Genomic DNA, 10,463 nt, shown 5'->3' with positions numbered 1-10,463 from the left:
AGGCCAGAACTGTGCTGCCAACTCTTTGCCTGACCACCGTCCAACGCCAGTCAACCGCGCGTCAGTTGACTGGCACTGTACCGCCAGCCCCCCGTATGGCCTCTGTCAGGGGACCCTTTGACCATTCCGTCCGCTCGGATGGGATGGAAGACAAGAACGGCGTACGACACCCGCACATATGCTGCAGCGGCCAATAGGACCCCGGTGCGATGCCGCTGCCACAACGATCTACAAGGTCAGCAGGACCCACGCGAAAAAGAGGACGGCACACCTCAAGAGCCTTATTTCTCTCTTTTTTCCCTCTTCCCTTCTCTCGGTCTTTGGTATCCTGTTCTCTCCCCTTAGTCTATAAAAGGGAAGGCAAGGCACCATTCAGAGAGAGAGATCGATCGACCGATAGATCGAGCAGTAGAAGCATCGAGCAATCGAACCACAGAGATTTGGGAGCTCCTTCCTCTCTTGCCAGTTTGTAACCCCTACTACAAACTCAGTGCTGGTAACACGAGCACCCCAAAACTGGACGTAGAGACTTTCGGTCCGAACCAGTATAATCCTTGTGTCCTCTTAGCACACCATCCGGGTCAGACGCACAATATACAAATTTAATAGTCGGCTGTTCGCCGACACTTCGATTTGCCTATTTTCTGCCCCTATCTTTACCTGTAAACATGGCAGGTCAACTATCAAATATTGTTCACTTTGTGCCCTATAAGCCTATGTTTTGTGTTTTTTTCTTCCTAACAACAAATTGCTGTTTTTTATTTACCACATATTATGAAAGCCAGACATGCTTTTCATGCTCTCTCTTCTCTCTTTCCTTGGCCGCTAGCAATGGATAGCGGGCAGAAAATTAATTTCTAATGATAATTATTGTCACGTACGTCACTCCAACACCGCACAAATCAAGCTTGAATTCAAAATTGAGACGGTTTGGATAAATAAAAATATAATTGGGTGCTAGATTTAGACGGTATGGATAGATGGATAAATATAATTTGGCTCGGAACTGAAGCCGTTTCCGTGCAAAAAATCCAGAAAACTGTCCGTTGTATTGTACTCCAGGATGAATCGGAACACAAACAGGTTCCCATCGAACTGGCCGTGGCGTGCCGCGTGCGAAGTGCGAACGAGGGCCAGCACAACACACCACTGTTCACTTGCTTCGTGGTGTTTTTCTCTCACGCCAAACCAGCCAGACGATACGGCCTCCCGAACAAGCTGACCCGATTGGATCGCCTACGCCCCACGCAACGCCACGACGCACCCCGCGAAGCGAAGCAAGCCCCTGGAGGCGCCGGCGAGCCGGGAGCGCGGCGCCGGCGGCGGAGGCGGAGGCCGCGATGGGGAATAAGATCGCGCGGACGACGCAGGCGTCGGCGACGGAGTACTACCTCCACGACCTGCCGTCCACCTACAACCTCGTGCTCCTCGACGTCGTCAGCCGCGGCCGCTTCCTCAAGTCCGTCCGCTGCAAGCACGACGAGGGGCTGCTCCTCGTCAAGGTCTACTTCAAGCGCGCCGGCGAGCCAATCGACCTTAAGGTAACCCGCGTGCGGCTGGCTGCTGCTCGCAGGCGCACCCCCAATCCCCTCGTGAGTTCCTTCGGATTTGGTCCCGGATCGTGGTCGTGAGATCCCGCCGCTGGTTTCGCAGGAGCACGAGCGGAGGCTGGAACGGATTAGGAACGCGTTCAAGGGGATCGAGGGGTCTCACGTATGGCCCTTCCAGGTGAGGATTCCGTGCTTAGGGCTTACTCTCCCGATTCTGGTGAACTTTGGCCTGTAGGGCGTAGGCTGTAGCTTCAGGAAAGGGGGCCATTGACGACACTTTTCCAACGTGCAATTGCATCTTCTAAGGGAAATTTAAGTGGGGTTTAGCGAATTTTTATCCCATGTACTTACTGTATGTATATTTGGTTCAGCTAAGTTTACACTGCAAAGTTTTGCGCTTTTGGCAATATATAAGTTGGTTTAACTGCCTTTTCAAGCGGTTTAGTATTTTTAGGCCTCTATATGCTGCGGGTTACCTATTTTGATTAAGTCCTCATGAAAATTTAGTGATATAGCCACTTTATTTGGATGTTTTTGCACAAGATAGCATGTGTCTGAAATAGCCACTTTATAGTATGAATCAATGAATGTACATTGCATCTCAGTTCACATGCTGAATTGGCTTCCAATGTTGTTCAGGTTTGGCTGCAAACAGATAAGGCAGCATATCTCCTGAGACAGTACTTCTTCAACAACCTGCACGATCGACTGAGTACACGCCCTTTCCTCAGTCAGATTGCAAAGAAATGGCTTGCCTTTCAGGTGTCGTCTCTTTTCTTTGGTGTGTATGTGTCGGTCTGTCTGTTGAATGACTATCAATATTTACAAAGGCGTAGAAGTTGATCCTGCTGGTGTCCATAGCCCATAGGGACATATATTCTCACTGCTAAGTGCAGATATAAATTTTACACTAGAATTAGTGGGGCATGTAAGAGTCATTCTTTATTTTTCTTTCCTTTCCAGAGATGGTTGCCGACTCAGATCATTTGGTTGTGCAGTTAATTCATGCAGTGGAGCAGAGCCATAGTAAGGGAATTTGCCATGGTGAGAAGGGTTTGTCTGAGTTGCATTGGAAGAAAATTCTCTTGGCTGTTATTTTCACACTTTTTTTTTTGTGGTTAGGTGACATAAAATGTGAGAATGTGCTCGTTACTTCTTGGAGTTGGCTATATCTTGCGGACTTTGCATCATTCAAGCCAACGTATATCCCGGATGACGATCCGTCCGATTTCTCATTCTATTTCGACACTGGAGGAAGACGAAGATGCTATCTAGCACCTGAAGTGAGCCCCTTAATCTAATTTACTTGAAATTTATATGCTATCTTTCGCTGTTCCTGTGAAAATTGGGAGGTGCCTCCGGGAAAGTTCCTAAACAGTCACTCTGGATAGTTTATCCCTGTTGCTTCATTTTTCCCCACTTGTTCCCTTTTTATGAATGCAGCTTGCTTCAGTACATGCATTTGCATCCTGCGTGTAATTGCGGTACAGGTTAAAACTATCACTGAGTGTACGTGTTAAGACTTAAGACTGGTTACAATCAACTTCTCATTTAGTTACTTTTCTTCTGTCAACATTTTGATGTTGTCGTTTTTGTGCGACTTGAAACATTGCATCCTGAAACCTGCTATTGTTACCAAGGATGGAATAGTTGCTATACTAGTGATTATTTTCTGTAGAAGGGATATACTCATTGTGATGCAATCTTCTCGATGTCAACCTTTTATGATACATCTTTGATCTAACACACCTGTTTCGTTGCTTTTCTATTTTGTGAATGAATCCAATTTACGCAGAGATTCTACGAACATGGTGGTGAGTCCCAAGTTGCAGCAGACGCACCTTTGCAACCATCTATGGATATATTTTCTCTTGGGTATGCTTCACATTCATGTTAATTTTTCTACATGTTCTTTAAGAGCTAGTTTTGTTTCATGTGACAGTATATGCTTTCCATGTCAAATAGTTTGCCTATGGTTATGTTTTTCTTGGGCATTCTAGTTTCATCTAATGGGCTGTAGTGCCATTTGTTCTTCTATGGCAAGGGGGGACAGATTGTTTTACGTTTAGATGAAAGATGATTATTGCAAGACAGTTGTCAAAAGTCAGTGCACAAAACTGTTGTTATACAAACAACATTGAACCTGCATTGAACCCGCATTCTCCATCAACTATTCTTTTCTTGACCCTTGAGACAGGCTTCCACTGAAATACACAGCTTGACTTTGGGGGCAGCTTGAAAATAATTTGGTTTCTTTTGGGGCTTCATGTTTATTCACAAATATATCATGTTAATTGTTACTTGCTTGCATATATTGGAACCCAATTCAATTAGAGATTTTGTAATAGTTATTTTTTTGTCCTCATTAACTTTGTTTTTGTCTACATTAAGTATTTTCACAAAATCACATCTCATGGTTTAGTTTCATGGACTGTATGTCAGCTCCAAAAGTAGATTAGTGGTTACTGCTTGCTAGAACTGGATTTTGAAACATGATTTTTGTGAATTTCTCCTCCAGCCTCACATTTTTTAGCAGTACTCTATTAGGTTAGAATTCTGACAGCCATTTTCTTTTTAAAAAATGCTGACCATTGGACGGTATATTATGTATCTTCTGTCCAGGTGCGTTCTTGCTGAACTTTTCCTTGAAGGCCAGCCACTTTTTGAGCTTTCACAACTTCTGGCTTATCGGCGTGGTCAGTATGACCCCATACATACCCTAGAAAAGGTTTTTATGTTGTTCCTTTACTCTTCTTCAATAGTTTAATCCTTCGTTATGAATCATTGTAATGTTTCTATTCTTCTAACATGTAATCTTGGGTCACATATCGCCACTTACCTCTTAGCATCTATATACTATTTTTTGGTTGCAACTTGAGTCTGCAGTGTGCGCATCTATTTCTGATGGGACAATTAGTTCATATTTAATCTTGTTTCTGGTTCTAAAAATGTACCTGGGTAATAGTTTTGAGACCAAAACACTCATGATGTTGATACGTCGTTTCTAACCTATTCAAAACCTACACTTTGCCAAGTTTCTTGTATTATGAATATTTAGCGTGTAAGAGGAACATGGTAGTGAATGATTGCTATGCATGATTTAAGTTGGTACATCTGCACAGATATTCCATGTCCTGTCCTAAATGGTTGAAGCTGTACTGTTCATACCTCTCTTATGCCTGAGTAATACCTATGTATCCTACTGGACCAGTGCATATCATTAAGGAGATCAGTATGGATATAGTCAAATGGATGGTAGAGTCTTCAACTCCAAAGAGCTTTCATGAGCCAAAACCTTTGCATACCTAAATGCAGCAATGCTAGATGCAGTCCTGGATGAGCAAACTCATGATACTTTTCTCATGTTCATGATTTTCTGTTACATGAGTTAGTGGTATACCAATTGAAAAATCTTGGCATTCATGTGCCAAAGGATCTCAACAGTTTTTTTTTTTTCGTTTTCAACACTGCCAAATACCAATAAAGTAGGGATAATCTAATTCAGTATGCCCCTATGCCCTTACTCCAGAGCAGGATATTTTACAGACCTAATCAGTGAAAAACTGAAATGATATTGATCCAAGGCACATTATTTTCTTCCCCAGTTTGCGATTTATTTGTCCGAAACTTTGTGCTTATAAAAGATGCATGTAGACAGTAAGACGATATTTTTCTCATGTACCTTCATTCACATTAGCCTACCCCAACTTGCTTGGGACTGAAAGGCTATGCTGTTGTTGTTGTACCTTCATTCACACGCTATACCCTCATCATCAGTTTCTTTACTGATTTTGCTTCTATTTTCTGGTTTTATTTGACTAGAGGATTGTTGGATTCCATTCAGATATTACCTGTTACCTATACAAAGCCGCGAAAATATAAAATAAACTTGTGCTTGCAGATACAAGATACTGGTATCCGTGACATGATACTTCACATGATCCAGTTGGACCCCAAAAAAAGGCTACCATGTCGAAGCTATCTGCAGAAATATGAATCTGTTGTGTTCCCATTTTATTTTTCAAAGTTTCTGCACAAGTTCTTCTCGGATATTGTTCCACTTGACTCCGATGCCAGGGTAAGGGTCATTCAAGTCTGTAGTAACCTTAGTTTCTCTACTACTGTTCAGCAAAGTTTCTAAACATAATTCTCTTTGCAGGTTGAAAAGACTCAAGAAAATTTTGAGAAGATACATGAAATAATGATGGGCAGCTCAACAATTGAACAAATTGAAAGATCTACATCGTGTGAGCATAGTGAACCATCTGGGAGAAAAGGCATGGGAGGGGAAATTTTAAACTCACCAGGAGATTCTAGAAACAGCACATCCGTAGTTAAGAAAAATACTCCTGTAGGCCATCAACATATTGTTGGAGATATCAATTTTCTCCTCAAAGAAGTGGAGAGCAGGAGTAACAATACAAGCACAAAGGTGACAAAAGACATTGACCATTTTGTTGCACCAAGCATTCCCTGTGCAAGTGGTAATCAGTCCTCGCAGCTAGTTAATCCAGCAGGAAGGCAAATTGGAACTGGTTTGATGGGTCGGAACAATGTTGTATCTCATGTGAAGATCTCAAAGAGTCATTTACCCTCCTTGGTGGCTGCTTATGATGACCAATCAGATACCTATAGTTTTGACATTTTTCAGCAGATGGACTCCAAGGTGAGCTGTGAAGGCATGGTCTTGCTTGCCTCATTACTCTGCTCATGCATACGCAGTGTGAAAAAACCTGAGCTAAGAAGAGCCAGTCTCATTCTTCTGAAGTTCTCGTCCACATACATAGATGATGATAGTCGCTTACAGCTAGTGGTTCCCTATGTGATTGCGATGCTTTCAGATCCGTCCGCCATTGTCCGCTGTGCTGCTTTGGAAACCTTATGTGATGTTCTTTGTCTTGTGCAAGATTTTCCTATCAGTGATGCTGTCATATTCCCTGAGTACATCCTCCCAATGCTCTCTTTGCTCCCTGATGATACAGAAGAGAGTGTTAGGGTTTGCTATGCTAGCAACATTCATAAGCTGGCTTTAACAGCCTATAGGTTCCTACTTCGTTCTCGTAGCATAGCGGATATTCGACCTCTGGATGAATCAGTGGTAGCTCCCAGATCACAGTCTGCAGATTTACCAGTGAAGAAGCAAGATGATTTTTTTCGCCAGCTTGCAGAACTGAGGAAATCTATTTATGAGATAGTGCAAGATTTGGTGATGGGACAAAAGCAGACACCTAATACCCGTAGAGCTCTTCTGCAGGATATAGGTTATTTGTGTTACTTCTTTGGGCACAGACAAAGTAACGATTTCCTTCTTCCTATACTTCCAGCATTTCTAAATGATCATGATGAGCAGCTCCGCGCAGTTTTCTTTGGCCAGATTGTCTATGTTTGCTATTTTATTGGAGCAAGGAGTGTTGAGGAATATCTTTTGCCATATCTTGAACAGGCACTAAGTGACGGTATGGAGGCTGTCCTTGTAAATGCACTTCATTGCTTGACCATGATGTGCAGAAGTGGTTATTTGAGAAAAAGAGTAATTGTTGGTCTATTGGTAAAGGTTCTCCCCCTGCTCCGGTATCCAATCAATTGGGTTAAGCAGTCTGCTGTAAGATTTGTTGCTGCCTGCAGCGAGAGCTTAGGATCTGTAGATACTTATGTGTACCTTTCTCCTCATCTAAGGCAGTTCCTACACAGGGAGCCACCTTCATTGGCCTCTGAAACTGCTCTTCTTTCATGTCTTAAGTCTCCGCTACCAAAATCAATCTTCTACCAAGCTTTAGAGGATGCTCAGGACATTGGAGACATTTTACTGAAGAGCAGTGGCAAGAAAGATCAGATAGTACATGGTGGAAGATACCCTGGTACAGCACAAAGTGGATCCTCGGCCAACCTTGAAGATATTGGGCGACTGAAAGGCCCTAACATTTCCAGCAACATGTCTTTGGATGTCAAAGACTCCGTTTCTTTTGACAAATCACTATATTCTGGTTTTGCTCTACAAGCATCTGCTGCAAATAGCTCCTTTTATGATGGCTTATCTAAAGGAATACCATCATATTCTTTTTGTACTGATAAGCGGGGTTTAGGAGAAACACACATGCTCCCTGATTCATCAGTGTATAAAGCTTCAATAAGGCTACCTTGGTTGGAACCCAACCGTCCTGGCGTGCAGACTAGAGATGATCATTTCAGTAGCAAGCGGCGAGAGTTGAGCATCAATGACTCTATGAAGAGCAGTTCCTCTTTGCAAGGGGATAGCACTCCAAACTCTGACACTGGAGGATTGCCGTTCTCCAGATCAGCAGTGAACCTGGAGACTGGATGGAAGCCTCGTGGAATTCTAGTGGCACATCTCCAGGAGCATCGCTCGTCTGTCAATGACATTGCCGTGTCGAATGACAATACCTTTTTTGTGACTGCTTCAGACGACTCAAGCATCAAAATATGGGATACAAGAAAGTTGGAAAAGGACATTGCCTTCAGATCTAGGTTAACATACAGCATGGGTAATAGCCGAGCTCTATGTACGACAATGGTTCATGGTACTTCACAGGTTATTGTTGGTGCTAGCGATGGAACATTACACTTGTTTTCTGTGGATTGCGCACGTAGTATTGGGAGTGTTGTGGAAAGGTATGCTGGAATTGTCGATGTAAAAAGGAATGATATTAAAGAAGGCGCGATTCTCAGTGTTGTAAATTGTTCATCAGACAGCTTTAGCCCAACTGTTCTTTTCAGCACTGAACATTGTGGCATCCATAAATGGGATACAAGAACGAACTCAGAATCTTGGTCATTTAAATCCTCTCCGGAGGAGGGCTATATATCGGCACTTGTTGTGGGCCAGTGTGGAAATTGGTTCATCTCAGGTTCTTCAAGAGGCGTCCTTACATTGTGGGACAATAGGTTTTTACTGCCTGTTAACTCGTGGAACTATTCAACAGTAAGCCCTATAGAGAAATTGTGCTTGCTTATACCTCCACCAAGTTCAATATCTTCTGCTGGAAGGCCATTAGTTTTTGTCGCCGCTGGATGCAACGAAGTTTCTCTGTGGAATGCTGAGAATGGAAGTTGCCACCAGGTAATAAAAAGTTTTCTGATTAGTATATTATACGAGGTCTGCTGGTAGGATATCTTACCATGGCTTTATCATTATTATAGAGATTCAGTGCCATAACCCAAAAAAGATCTATTCCTTCCTGAATTAAATCTGCTCCTGGTGCAAAAGATTTATAAAGTGAATGTTTCTATTTTTTTAGTATTTTCATGTTCCTTTTCCTTGTGTCATGTTCTAAGAAGTATCTGCAGTTTTTTTGAGAAGTGAGCAACTAAATCATATGCTCATATCAAACACTAAATTTGCATCTGGGATATTCAACAAAACTATGCAGATGTTTAGAACAGCGAGCACTGACAATGAAGCTGTGATGTCAAAGGCGCCATCAAGGCCTGTTAACAAGCCAATCATCAAAGATATAAGGAGAGCAGGCAATTATAAGTACAGAATTGATGAATTGAATGACCCACCTGTACGCCATCCAGGCATACGCTCTTTGCTGCCCTTACCAGGTGGTGATCTATTAACTGGAGGAACAGATTTGAAGATTCGTTACTGGGATCAAGCCAGGTTCAATTCTATCTGTACTAACCTCTTGCTTCATAATTGTTTTTTCCTGTCCACTTCCTGTCATCATGATGCTTTTATATTGACATTGAAGGCCTGAGCAAAGCTTCTGTATTGCTGGTCCCTCGGCGAAAGAAGTCCGTTCAGCAAAAGGAGATATTTTGGAGAAAGCAGTTGGAAACGATGAGTGTTACGATATAAGATCCAGTTTTGGAGTACAAGTTGTGCAGGTAGCCTTCAGTCCTTGTTCGGTAGTTCTTTTGCCTTAATCTCCCATTCACGCTTCCCCAGTATTTACTGTACAGCCATGGAAGGCATTCTGCTTCTGCAAACTGCTGTTTGTAACTGATTTTTGTGTTCTGCCCAGGAAATGTACAAACAGAGTACCACGGTCTCTGGTTTGACGCCCAAGACTCAGCTTGCGGTGGCAGCCGCAGATTCTGCCGGGTGCCATCGTGACGCAATACTCGCGCTGGCATCCTTCAACCTGTCTAGCCAGAGATTGATATCAGCCAGTAGAGACGGTGCTGTCAAAGTGTGGAAATAGCTGCTCCAGCATGGGTAAGATGACAAGTCCTCAGGCGTGTACATATTTGGCCTGTTTAGTGCTTACACAGTACATATGCCACTAGTTATTGTTGTACAGAAGATGATTTCGATCAATATCAATACAAGAGTCAAAATTGGCATGTGCGCTTTCATCCGGTGTGACCTCACATGTTTCGTTTGATATAAACTAATCGCGTATCTTATAGGAGTATCATGGATTAGTAGACAATATCATGATGAATACGGAGTAGGAGGTAGGAGGCTGTCCAACTACAACTGTAAAGGGCTCCAACGATAATCCTCCACACAAGAAGTATTTGTAGATGCTGTTATTTTGGACAATGAAGGACCTCTTGTTAGTGTTCGGGCCGCAACTAAAAGAGGCCTGAAGGCTGAAGTAGCTTACATGGTTTGCTGCTTGCGTGCCTGTGTATTCTATCTACTATTATTCTGGTAGCCACATGCAGCCAGGTAAGGGGAGGTCTTCCGTCGACCGGGCCCTTTCTTCCTTTCACCGCCTCAGGTCCATCAAAGGCAGAGCTGCATGTGGTCCCAGGAAACTCTGGTGGTGTGGGTCCTGGCTGGTAAGTAGAGGGAATGATGAGGTCATGGTCCTACGCCTACCTTGGTCATTAGTGGTACTGTGCATTTGTCATATTCAGCATGAGTCGATGGTCGATCCAAATCCAACCATAAACTACTTGTCTGTGCAGTTTTACTGTGCAATAGGAAAATCCCTAGGA

General features: G+C 43.1%; 1 protein-coding gene across 2 annotated transcripts; it reads left to right on the top strand.

Moving 5' to 3' along the window:
• The first annotated feature begins 1,212 nt into the window (after window positions 1-1,212).
• On the top strand, window positions 1,213-9,870 carry LOC136478266 (serine/threonine-protein kinase VPS15-like). 2 transcript variants are annotated; one of them, XM_066476633.1, is made up of 12 exons: window positions 1,213-1,541; window positions 1,654-1,728; window positions 2,190-2,312; window positions 2,549-2,594; window positions 2,673-2,833; window positions 3,346-3,425; window positions 4,173-4,278; window positions 5,452-5,628; window positions 5,710-8,628; window positions 8,939-9,174; window positions 9,266-9,401; window positions 9,539-9,870. In XM_066476633.1, the coding sequence occupies exons 1-12, from the start codon at window positions 1,341-1,343 to the stop codon at window positions 9,716-9,718; spliced, it is 4,440 nt and encodes a 1,479-aa protein (XP_066332730.1). In that variant the 5' UTR covers window positions 1,213-1,340; the 3' UTR covers window positions 9,719-9,870. The 2 variants fall into 2 exon arrangements, with proteins under 2 accessions (XP_066332730.1, XP_066332731.1); XM_066476634.1 differs by lacking the exon at window positions 1,213-1,541 and having other exon boundaries at window positions 1,656-1,728; window positions 2,514-2,594.
• Window positions 9,871-10,463: the final 593 nt, after the last annotated feature.

The sequence above is a fragment of the Miscanthus floridulus genome, chromosome 8 (assembly GCF_019320115.1).
Source record: "Miscanthus floridulus cultivar M001 chromosome 8, ASM1932011v1, whole genome shotgun sequence".
Lineage (NCBI taxonomy): Eukaryota > Viridiplantae > Streptophyta > Magnoliopsida > Poales > Poaceae > Miscanthus > Miscanthus floridulus.
The sequence above is the reverse complement of the archived record's forward strand: the minus strand, read 5'-3'. Positions and strand labels throughout refer to the sequence as shown.